Source organism: Copadichromis virginalis, linkage group LG10, assembly GCF_057382275.1.
Source record: "Copadichromis virginalis isolate Kocher_CV1m ecotype Utaka linkage group LG10, C_Virginalis_male_GT1.1, whole genome shotgun sequence".
Lineage (NCBI taxonomy): Eukaryota > Metazoa > Chordata > Actinopteri > Cichliformes > Cichlidae > Copadichromis > Copadichromis virginalis.
In genome coordinates, this window is record NC_140627.1 from 1,222,501 (window position 1) to 1,234,811 (window position 12,311).

General features: G+C 45.1%; 1 protein-coding gene across 3 annotated transcripts in view; it reads right to left on the reverse strand.

The window, feature by feature from the left end:
- The window catches only part of sytl2a (synaptotagmin-like 2a), a 49,818-nt gene extending 44,171 nt beyond the window's left edge, over window positions 1-5,647 (reverse strand). Inside the window, exons 1-6 of one of the 3 annotated variants that reach the window (XM_085469351.1) lie at window positions 5,470-5,646; window positions 4,898-5,297; window positions 4,129-4,377; window positions 3,707-3,861; window positions 2,279-2,402; window positions 1-33 (exon numbers count right to left, since the gene is read on the reverse strand). The exon at window positions 1-33 is cut by the window's left edge and continues 37 nt beyond it. In XM_085469351.1, the coding sequence (XP_085325477.1) occupies window positions 1-33; window positions 2,279-2,402; window positions 3,707-3,861; window positions 4,129-4,229 (413 nt within the window). In that variant the 5' untranslated portion in view covers window positions 4,230-4,377; window positions 4,898-5,297; window positions 5,470-5,646. Of the gene's footprint in view, window positions 34-2,278; window positions 2,403-3,706; window positions 3,862-4,128; window positions 4,378-4,897 lie in introns of all 3 variants that reach the window. The other 2 variants (XM_085469352.1, XM_085469350.1) reach the window with 2 other exon arrangements.
- Between the last annotated feature and the right edge of the window lie 6,664 nt (window positions 5,648-12,311).

A 12,311-nucleotide genomic window follows, 5' to 3' on the forward strand; every position in this document is an offset into this window, starting at 1 on the left:
TGTTGGGTTTCATCGAGGTTCTGATGTTGATAACTGTAAACAAAGAACACGCGATGTGTTGACAAAGAAAAGTCGAGATAAACAGATTCACACTTTTTAACTTTTGTGGAAAGTGCCAGTGTAACCTCACTGCTGCCCTTATAACACACGTGCACTGGAAAACAGTAAGTAAAATGATCTAAATTAGCTAAACAACGCACGTTCTCTGACTCATAGAAACGGCTGTGAAGTAAATCCTCTGATAGGATGGAACGAACAGAAACTCAGTTACATACAGTGAACTCAGATTCAAAATGTAACTGAAAGAAACTCCGTCCCGGGTCCGTGGATCGGGTTTCCCCGAGGCGTGGGCGTCTATAAGCAGAGTTTTGTCTTTACCCTATAAGATTCAAAATTATTCTTAAGTAACACTCAGCAATATATTCTCAAGTAGCACTCAGATATGCCGTCAGCGGGTTAGTTACGACGTCGGGAGCAGTTAGGAGAACAAAGTGATACAGAGACTGTTCAGGTTGCTTTCCCAAAATCAACTCAAAGTTTTATTCTTTTGTGCAGCGGTATTTATAGGCAGAAAGTTCGTGTGTCAACAAGTTTCAAGTTAAAACCATATAAGCAAGGTCCCCCAGCTCTGAAAGAGGCCTTCTACAATCGTATCTCAACATACCTTTGACAGATCCGTTAAACACTAGACAGTTGGAATCCTTTGTTCTACAATTGCAGTAAGATGCACTCTCAAGGCCTATAAATCTTATACAGAGGTCTCCTACATCCGTGAGTTCTGACACAACCCAGATGGTCTTCACATAAACATCTTCTGCAAGGGAGTGATAAGTAAAAGAGTGATTTGTTGGTGTTTTCCCTCCAACCTTAGTATCTACTTTCACACCATAAAATCTTGAGTTGACAAAGCAAGAGAAAATGACGGTTAACATAAAGAGCCTTGTTGAGTCACAGAATCTTCTGTCTAATATCATCAAAAAAAGTACCCAGTAAATGCTCCCATAATACTAAAATATCTAACAGTAACTTTTTACAAATATTTCTTTAATATTCATACAAAACTTTACACTGAACAAACAAACCTGGGCTTTGAAGTGTTTTCTAAAAACAGCAGCTGTTTGTGAATTTACTGGCAGAAGAAATGTGAATGTTGATGTTTTCAGTTCTGTGAAGGACTCGTTTGACAGTTCGGCCTTGATCTTAATCAAACACAAACCATCATTTTACACACCAGTAGATTTAGCCGGGCACACGTGGACTCCATCAAACTGCAAAAGCAGTCTCATGGACCAAGAAGCACCACCAGAGCTTAACTGTACCTGTCATAACTAATACCTTCAAATACATTTATTAAACACACCAAAACCTTATTTGCTTTTCAGCAGCCAGTGACTCTCACAGACCTGACGCAGAACATTTGAGTCTGAAATCTTATCTCACTAACGGCAGCAAAGAATTTGTGGGACTTGTCCCCAGAATAGTGGAAAACGTGAACATATAAGACCTCGTAAGGAGATTAGTGAGCGGTACAGAGCGAGTTACTAAGTATCACTTAGTGCACAAGTCCCCTAACGAGCAGTTAAGAGCAAATAATCCTGGAGTGGAGCATGTGATGGAGCTCAAAGAACCTGGATTATGGGAGGAAACCTTGAAATACCCAGGCGACCACAGCCCTGGCGCCATGGTGGAGACGGCAACCGTGCGAACCACCGCGCAGATTTAAAATCCCTTTAAATTATTATTTAAATTAAGTAGATCAGCCAGAGATCATGGGGCGATCGTGGCTCAAGAGTTAGGAGTTCGCCTTGTAATCGGAAGGTTGCCGGTTCGAGCCCCGGCTTGGAAAGTCTCGGTCGTTGTGTCCTTGGGCAAGACACTTCACCCGTTGCCTACTGGTGGTGGTCAGAGGGCCCGGTGGCGCCAGTGTCCGGCAGCCTCGCCTCTGTCAGTGCGCCCCAGGGTGGCTGTGGCTACAATGTAGCTGCCATCACCAGTGTGTGAATGTGTGTGTGAATGGGTGGATGACTGGATATGTAAAGCGCTTTGGGGTCCTTAGGGACTAGAAAAGCGCTATATAAATACAGGCCATTTACCATTTACCAGATATTATGCTTACTGCCACACTGCCATGTTTTCAAGTAAGGAACTGTGTGTTAATCGTAAGAGAGAAGCGTGCAGTTCAAACTGTGTATGAAAACTTCAGGAGTCAAAATATTGATAAAGAACAGATTTGTGTGAAATCACGGCTGCTTGGCTGGTTTATCTTTCTTATACTCACTGATTATTGCTGAGCTCCATGTGAGGCTCCTGAAGGACACCACAGCAAACAGCTGGTAAGGACACGTCTTTGCTTTCAGTGCTGACAAAGCTGCACCTCTCAGCCGACGTCTGGGAGAGCTCCACTGCAGCACATCACACACAACTGCTGTTAAGAAGCTATTTTTAATTAGAGGAAAATGTTATCCAACTGTAAACAACCATATTTTGTTAATGCCGAGTTTAACTGCACTAGCCACACCCAGGTCGATTACTGTCTATGTGTTAAATCAATAAAGCTCTTAAACAGAAACTTTCTGACAAAGTAAACTAAGCTAAAAGATCCTTAACAAAGTATGTCATGATCTAAAGAAACTTAAGAATGATTAAGAAAATAGATGAATGACATCTATCAGTCTGAAAATGGTTGCAAAGGTGATAGGTTTGTAGCTTGAATCTATCCGCTGGAACGTTGAAGACAATATAATTACACTGCAAAGCAAGACACAAGTAGGCAAAGTTCTTCATGTTTCTCGTGCACGGGAGAGAACCGGACAGGCACCGTTCCTTCACTTGACCCCAGTTGCTCTCGTCCGTTCTCCCGTACCACTGCCCTTTTATTGAGGTTACATGAATATGCATAGGTTCATTAACATATGACGTCTACATACAAACAAAGAGTACCTTGTGTATGTGTGTGTGTGTGTGTTTGTGTGTGTGTGTGGGGTCAGAGTGTGACCCCATAAATGACTTCCCTAAACCTGCTGGTCTGGAAGTCCAACAGTTCATCTAAACAAAAGGCACTTAGCCTAAAACAGATATAGCCACGTTAATCCTACCATAAAACAATAAAACAAGGTACGACCTCTTCTCATGCTCCCAGGATGTAGGTGTGCAAGCCTTTGCAGCCTGTTAAAGATCACACATCCTATCACTACACAATCGATTATGCACCTCTAAGCATACTGTATATGGTTAAATATTTCTAAGCATAAATGACAATCAACAATACAAAACCTAACAAAAGGTATTTGGAGTCCAGGGAACCCACAGAGATCATCCACAGCTGTGAAAACGTGAAACAGTGAACCGTCCCAGAATTGGCCAACCTACCAAATTTACTCCAAGAGCCATTAGTGTGTCAGCGGCAATATCACAAACAAACGCAAAACAACAGCAAAAGGCCTCACTTGCCTTATTAATGTTGGTGTATGTGATTCAAAAATATGAAAGACACAATGGTCGGTTTGGGTTTCATGAGTTCTAAGACAAAAACACCACTAATAAATACGTCTGGGTGGATCTGTAGATGCAGCCTGACTCTGTGTGGAACGGTCGGAAAATAAAACTACTCCTTGTTACAAATATTTTGAATCTTTGATTTCAGGCTTTGCTTGGAGAGATCTTGCATTTTAATGTATCATCTTCTGGAAGGATGCAGCAGACTTACGTATAGTCTTCAGTTTAAGTGTGCGCCTCATGGAGGCCCTGATGATGTCAGAGCCATGGATGCGATCCTGATGGCGAAGCTGCTTCGTCTCATAGAACCATTCTCCAGTCAAGTATCTCAGCTGGCTTTTGTTCATCACGGACTTCTGCAGGTTTCTGAGTGAAACCACATCAGTGGAAATTATAACAGTTAATAAACTTACCCTTTACTACATTTATAGTACAGGAGACACACATACATATATATATGTGTGTGTGTGCGTGCGTGCGCGCGCGTGCGTGTGTGTGTGTGTATACACATATGTGATAATAAGAGATTGAAGGAGTTTCATTTTTATCTGCACCTCAAATTGTCCAATTAAATGTTTTCATAATCTATATCTTTATGTTTCCTGTGACTGAACAATAGAACGACTGACTCACTGGACACGTTGGTCCTCAAGCTTCTTTAGCTCAGCATCTCTTTTCAGCACAGTCAGGATGGTTTCCTGTTCCTCTTTGGTCAAGAAACTCAGGTCAATCATGGTGACAGTCGCCCCTTGTGTGATGCTTTGAGGTTGTGTTTAGTCATGTAGCTCTCCTTGAAGCTCACAGATGCTTTTATTGATCCTTGAAGTCAAACCAAGTGGCAACAACAGCTGTGTTTGATCCATGTTGTAGAACAGCTAAATACTAAGACAGAAATTCAGACGTTACTTTTTTCATCTGGACACATTTTTCTTTAGCTGGGTTCGTTTCTGCATCAGTGCTTGAATCTGAAAGAATCAAACGAGGGAGGGGAAATTCTTTCACCTGATTCAGAAAAGCCTGCTTCTCTATTAGCATTCAAAAGTAGTAAGCAGTAGAGCGACAGAGAGATCGGTCCAGCAGCTTCAGCAGCTTTGGTGTTAGCTTTACTTAAGCTTCACATAAAAAGCAGACGGCCTATAATATTATGCACATATGCACCATTTCAACAGTTTTTATATGAGCAGAAAGTTTAAAATCTAACTTTGTTACATAGAAAAGGAGCTTTAATGCTCTTTTACTATGGTTTCATACATAATTCCACGTTCACACACTACGGGAGTCACAACATCAGTCTTAACTTTTGACTGGACATACAATGGATGCATTAAAATGATATCTCAACCACTTAGAGTTATAGTTTCTGCTATTTCCTGAGTATGAAGTTAGGAAGAAATCAACTCACCTCTTGCTGTAGAGCCCTGAGTGAAAGCTAAGCTACAAGCCCTGGGCTGATGTAGAAAGGTGGAGCTTCAGAGGACAGCTGAAGGAGGCGGCAGACAGATGATGGAGGTTCTGTCTGCACCACGTTTTACTCTGCAGAATATCACTTTTAGTCTCAGGAAGACCGTCTCACTGAGAAACAACCTTGCATCAACATGTAGCGTGTCGAGTTTGTTACTGTCAAACTTACAGCACAACTTCACCTCAAACAAACTGAGACTTTAATCAGTCAATAAATAAACCTCTGAGTTCAGAGGGGCGATTTGTTCTCTTGATACTGAAGTCACCACAACAACCTCAAAAGCGTGACCATTTTATTGTGTCACGGAGGACAGCAGGTGGACCTACGTGCAGATTCAAACCTGGAAAACAGCGATAAGGATTCTCAAGCTTTATTGATAAACACAAGGATAAACAATGACTAGTGTGGTATCTGAGATACGATGGGACTGTGGACAGAGCGAGAGAGCGGTTAGGTAAAGAGCAGAGAACTGAACACTGAATTCAGTGATACTGGATGGGTTTGCGTCTTACTTGGCAGGTGGAGTGATCTTCTTATGGCCTCTGACAGTGGACTCATCTCTGTGCTTGTCCTGCTAGACCTCAGTGCAGCGTTCGATACTGTTGATCATAATATCCTATTAGAGCGATTAGAACATGCTGTAGGTATTACAGGTACTGCACTGCAGTGGTTTGTATCATATCTATCTAATAGACTCCAGTTTGTGCATGTAAATGGAGAGTCCTCTTCACACACTGAGGTTAATTATGGAGTTCCACAGGGTTCAGTGCTAGGACCAATTCTGTTTATATTATACATGCTTCCCTTAGGCAGCATCATTAGAAGACATAGCATACATTTACACTGCTATGCAGATGACACCCAGCTCTATCTGTCCATGAAGCCAGATAACACACACCAATGAGTTAAACTGCAGGAATGTCTTAAAGACATAAAGACCTGGATGGCCGCTAACTTTCTGCTTCTTAATTCAGATCAAACTGAGGTTATTGTACTCGGCCCTGAAAAGCTTAGAAATATGGTATCTAACCAGATTCTTACTCTGGATGGCATTACCTTGGCCTCCAGTAACACTGTGAGGAACCTTGGAGTCATTTTTGACCAGGACATGTCCTTCAACGCACATATTAAACAAATATGTAACATCTCTAAAATTAGAAATATCCTGTCTCAGAGTGACGCTGAGAAACTAGTTCATGCATTTATTACTTCCAGGCTGGACGACTGTAATTCATTATTATCAGGATGTCCTAAAAACTCCCTGAAAAGCCTTCAGTTAATCCAAAATGCTGCAGCAAGAGTCCTGACAGGGACTAGAAAGAGAGCAGATTTCTCCTGTATTGGCTTCCCTTCATTGGCTTCCTGTTAAATCCAGAATTCAAAATCCTGCTCCTCACATACAAGGTCTTAAATAATCAGGCCCCATCTTATCTTAATGACCTTGTAGTACCATATCACCCTATTAGAGCGCTTCGCTCTCGCTCTGCAGGCCTACTTGTTGTTCCTAGAGTATTTAAAAGTAGAATGGGAGGCAGAGCCTTCAGTTTTCAGGCCCCTCTTCTGTGGAACCAGCTTCCAGTTTGGATTCAGGAGACAGACACTATCTCTACTTTCAAGATTAGGCTTCAAACTTTCCTTTTTGCTAAAGCGTATAGTTAGGGCTGGACCAGGTGGCCCTGAATCCTCCCTTAGTTATGCTGCAATAGACGTAGGCTGCCGGGGATTCCCATGATGCATTGAGTTTGTTGTGATAAGATAAGATAAGATAAGATAACCTTTATTAGTCCCACACGTGGGAAATTTGTTTTGTCACAGCAGGAAGTGGACAGTGCAAAAGTTATGACGCAAAAATTAGAATACAATAAGAATAAATACAGTACACAACTGTACAGAATAGAATAAAATAAAATACTATATACAGTAGAATAAAATAGAATAAAAATATACAATAAGATAAAAATAGAATACGAATGCTATATACAACTGAGTAAAAATACAACGATGCCAGAAAAGATTATTGCACTTAGTGTTATTGCACATGTGTGGATGTGTGTGTTTGTTCAGTTAAAGTCTTTGTTGTGGAGTCTGACAGCAGTGGGGAGGAAAGACCTGCGAAATCTCTCCGTCCCACACCGTGGGTGCCGCAGTCTCCCACTGAAGGAGCTGCTCAGTGCTGTCACAGTCTGCTGCATGGGGTGGGAGACGTTGTCCATCAGGGATGACAGCTTAGCCGCCGTTCTCCTGTCACTCACCACCTCCACTGGGTCCAGAGGGCATCCTAGAACAGAGCTGGCCCTCCACCCCAAACGACCTGAGTCTCCGCAGCAGGTACAGCCTGCTCTGCCCTTTCCTGTAGAGGGCGTCTGAGTTATGAGTCCAGTCCAGTCTGTTGTTCAGATGAACACCAAGGTACCTGTAGCTGTCCACAGCCTCAATGTCCATACCTTGGATGTTCAGTGGTTGCAGTGGAGAATGCTTGTGCCTGCGGAAGTCTACCACCAGCTCCTTGGTTTTACTGGCGTTGATCTGGAGGTAGTTCAGCTGGCACCAGTCCACAAAGTCTTGAGTCAGACCTCTGTACTCCTTGTCGTCCCCATCAGTGATGAGGCCGACTATTGCAGAGTCATCAGAGAACTTCTGCAGGAAGCACCGGGTGGAATTGTGGGAGAAGTCTGCAGTGTAGATGGTGAAGAGGAACGGAGCCAGAACCGTTCCCTGTGGGGCCCCCGTACTGCAGACGACCCTGTCCGACACACAGCCCTGAGTCCTCACATACTGTGGTCGGTCGGTGAGGTAGTCCAAAATCCAGGTAGTGAGGTGATGGTCCACTCCAGAGTTCTCCAGCTTGTCCTTCAGAACCGAGGGAAGAATGGTGTTGAAGGCACTGGAGAAATCAAAGAACATGATTCTCACAGTGCTTCCAGCGGTCTCCAGGTGAGCGAGGGAACGATGTAGGAGGTGAATGACGGCATCGTCCGCTCCAATGCCAGGCTGGTAGGCAAACTGAAGTGGGTCCAGTGATGAGCTTGTTAGGCGCCGAAGCTGAGCCAGGACCAACCGCTCCAGGGTCTTCATCAGGTGGGATGTCAGAGCCACCGGCCTGTAGCTGTTGAGGTCCTTGGGGCGTGAAGTCTTTGGCACTGGTACAACACAGGAGGTTTTCCAGAGCTGTGGGACTCTTCCCAACCTCAGGCTCAGGTTGAAGAGGTGCTCCATCACCCCACACAGTTGGTCCGCGCAGGACCTGACGACCCTCGAGCTGATGCCATCTGGGCCCGCTGCCTTCTTGCCATTAATCCTCCTCAGTTCCCTCCTAACCTGGGTGGTTGAGAGAGACAGGCTGGAGCCTTGTGTTGAGTGTGTATTGGATGCTGTTGTTGGGGGTGGGGGGGAGTGAGCAGGGTGAATAGAGGAGGTGTGAAGTGTCTGAGGTGGAACAGCAGCAGTGGGGGTGGGTGAGTCTGCAGCCGATGTTGTAGACTGCCTCATGGCTGAGTCAAATCTGTTGAAGAAATGATTCAGTTCATTTGCCCATCTCACATCCCTCCCAGGCAGAGAGTTCTGCTGTTTGTGGCCTGAGATGGTTCTGAGGCCTCTCCAGACTTCACCAACGTTGTTTTGCTGAAGCTGGTTCTCCATCTTCTGCCTGTAGCTGTCCTTCCCATTCCTTATCAGTCCCCTCAACTCTCTCTGCACCCTTTTCAACTCCTCTTTGTCTTTGGATTTGAAGGCCCTCCTCTTCTGCTTGAGGACAGCTTTAATTTCTGGGGTAATCCAAGGTTTGTTGTTGGAGAAACACCGTACAGTCCTGGTAGGTACGGTGTTATCCACACAGAAATTAATATAGTCAGTAATGCATGTAGTAAGGCTGTCGATGTCCTCTCCATGGTCGTCACAGATCACCTCCCACACAGTCGACTCAAAACAGTCCTTAAGAGCCTCCTCGCTCTCCTCTGACCATCTCTGCACTGTGCGGGTGGCTGGTGGCTCCCTGCGCACTAAGGGCTCATACACAGGGACAAGGTGCACCAGGTTGTGGTCAGATTTGCCCAGTGGAGGGAGAGGTGATGAACTGTATGCCTCTTCTGCATTGGCATACAGTAAGTCCAGTGTTTTATTGTCTCTGGTTGAGCAGGTCACATACTGGGTGAAGGTGGGCAGTGTGGAGTCCAAAGAGGCATGATTGAAGTCCCCTGATATTATGAGAAGGGCTCTCGGAGATTGTGTTTGCAGTCTGCTGACCACTGAGTGGAGAGTGTCACAGGCTGCATCCGCGTTGGCCGAGGGGGGGACATACGCTGTTATTGCGATAACATGCGAGAATTCCCGGGGCAGGTAGTACGGATGCATGCTAACGGCTAACAGCTCAATGTCTCTGCTGCAGAGTTGTTCTTTCACAGTGATGTGCCCAGGGTTACACCATCTGTCGTTCACAAAAACTGCCAGTCCCCCTCCTTTCCTCTTACCGCTCTCTCTCGTCCTGTCCGCTCGCAGCAGCTGAAATCCCGGTAGTGTCACGCTTGTGTCCGGAGTTAGCGGTGTTAGCCACGACTCCGTTAGCATCATGATGCTACATTGCCGGTACTCCCTCTGTGACCAGGTTAGCGACGTGAGCTAATTTTATATTTGGCGCTATATAAATAAAATTGAATTGAATTTAATTGGAGTGTGTGAGGCTCGGTGGGGAGAGGGAGTGGCTGGGTGGGCGTCCTGGAAGGTGGGTGTGTGGAGAGAGTCTGACCTGTTTTATCTGATCTACAGGAGCCGTAGGCAGGAGGGAAGGCAGGGGGGGAGGAATGAATCCGGGAACAGAGTGAAGACTAATGGCAACCAGCGTCCAGAGAATGTGAGCTGGAGGCGAGTGGAGTGATGGTCCAGAGAGGTGATAGAGGCACAACACAGAGACCATAAACATGAAGCAAGAGTGGCCTGTGACTAACGTGAGCTCAGCTGATGAACTTGTGGAGAAGAGATGTTGACGCTGGGCTTAAATACTGCCTTACTGATTGTCTTGGATCCACCAGGTGAGATGAGCAGATGGACTGATGAGGGCTCTGCCCAGAGGTGGAGGAGCAGGGAAAACGTGGAAAAACACAGGACGCTCGCCTGGACTGGGTGGAACGTGGGGTGTATGCACGTGGATGAGGTAAGCTTCAGCTTGACAGCAGACGGACCGATGATGGTTTCAACTTCGTATGGTCTAATGTAGCGTGGATTCTGAATCCAGACATGACAGCAGCGGTGGAGGTGATGCTGGACCGAAGCAACGGCAAACTCCGGCACATCCACAGGAAACAGCGGAGGTTGGTAACCTACAGACACTTTGAAAGGGGAAAGACCGGCTGCAGATGAGGTGAGTGAATTCTGCGCTTGCTCAACCCATGGAGGGCATGTTGACCAGGGTGGCGGATTATGTTTGGCGATGCAGCGGAGAGTGGACTCTAGCTCCTGGTTGAGACTCTCCATCAGGCTGTTGGATTGAGGGTAGTAGCCTAAACTAGACTGGCCTTGGCCCTGAATGCTGAACAGAAAGCCATTCAGACTTGTGAGGTAAGCTGGGACCTCTGTCTGACACGATTTCTGCCAGGATGTGTGAAGCCTGAAGACATGGTCTACCAGGAGTTTTGCATTTCGGATGCTGTAGGGAGTTTATACAGTGCAATGAAGTGGGCGGACTTGGAGAACCTGCCAATGATAGACAGGATAACAGACTTGCCAGAGCAAACAGACAGACCGGTGACAAAGTCTACGGCCATATGCAACCATGGCCTGGAGCAGACCTGAAGGTCATTGAGTTCTATTCTTTCTCCGTGCACAGGTGGTACATGGTGGTACCATGGTGACATACTCCCGGAGATCCTTCTCAAGGGTTTCTGTGATGGCTGCACTTACAGCCACACAGTGGTAATACCACCATGTTAGTGTAGAGGCTTATAAGTAACCTTGCATTCACATGTCTTTTAGAGTTTCGTTTAGAGTTAATTCACGTATCCACATAACGCTGCATTCTAAAATAAGTGCGCACATTTTAGTTTACACTGTTATGTATGATGAATTTTTTTGTTTTCTGAGTTACCGTAGTTGCAGCTGTTCCAGTCCCTTGATTAAGGAGCCAAGAGGTGGAAAAGGGGCGGAGCAAGCTTTAAAGGAAGACTGCAAATTGGTTCATGCCATAACTCGGGACCATGGGGGGGGATTGGAGTTCATTATGTTTGGTTTAGTTAGGTTTTGTGTGTTTTACCCCTTTTCCTGTTTTTGTGGGCTGATCAGCCACTATTTAAGTTTCCCCTTTGTCTCATTAAGTTGGGTCAGTTTGTTTGAGTTATCAGTAGTGTTGTCAACTTTGAGTAGAGTTTTGTTGTTTTGACCTCTTTTATGGGCCCAAGATTTTGATTCTTTTTGCATGAGTTAACCAATTATGTTTTTGGGTTAAATAAAAAACCTTTTTTTTTTGGACTTTAACCTGTGCCTAAGTTTCCTTCACTGCTCGGTCCATCACAGTTTCCCACCAGAAATGCCAGTTAAGGAAATGGTCCTACCTCCCAGGGTGACAGGTGAACCTTGCAGCACCTCCATTTTCACCTCTATGCCCAACCAAACCCCACATCAGCCAAGCCTGCTACCAGCATCATTCTCACCTCCACGCATGCCATCACACATCCAACCCCTCAGAAGGGATTTATTGTTTATTGTATTGTTATCATGAACCCAAATGCAGTGCAACCTCTCTGAACTGAGAAGGCAGACAGCTCGTCCCCTGTCTGCCTCTCTGTGGTGCTGTGAAGCAACAAATCTCTTATTGCAGGTGTACATACTTCTCATTTCATCACCACGAACTCTTTCTGCATCTTTTGGCCAAATACCTTCTTTCATAGCTTCACTCAGATGGAGTCATGTGTGGCGGCAACCAGGTGAGGAGTACAAAGATGAGTGTGTCTTGCCAACAGTCAAACATGGTTTGGGGTGTATGAGTGCTGCCGGGGAGCCACAGTTCATTGATGGAAGCATGAATACCAACATGTGCTGTGACATACTGAAGCATCATATGACCTGGATGAGCATTTAAACAGCAGTAACACTTTTCATTACAGCAGATTTCTTTTGGAAAGTCTGCAACTAAGTTTAAGGGCTTAATTCCTCCATTGTTACTGTTTTCAGTACCAGGTGCCAAAACAGAACAGAGCAGCTAAACTGTGCCACAGAAGTCGATTATCTCGTTAACACTATTACATAATCACTTCTAATCCTCAGCACTGGAGACTATACTATAATAATAATAATAACAATACTATTGATATTCATTTAGAGTCTCTGACTGATCCTTCATTTGATCCTTGATCTGCTAACTTCAATA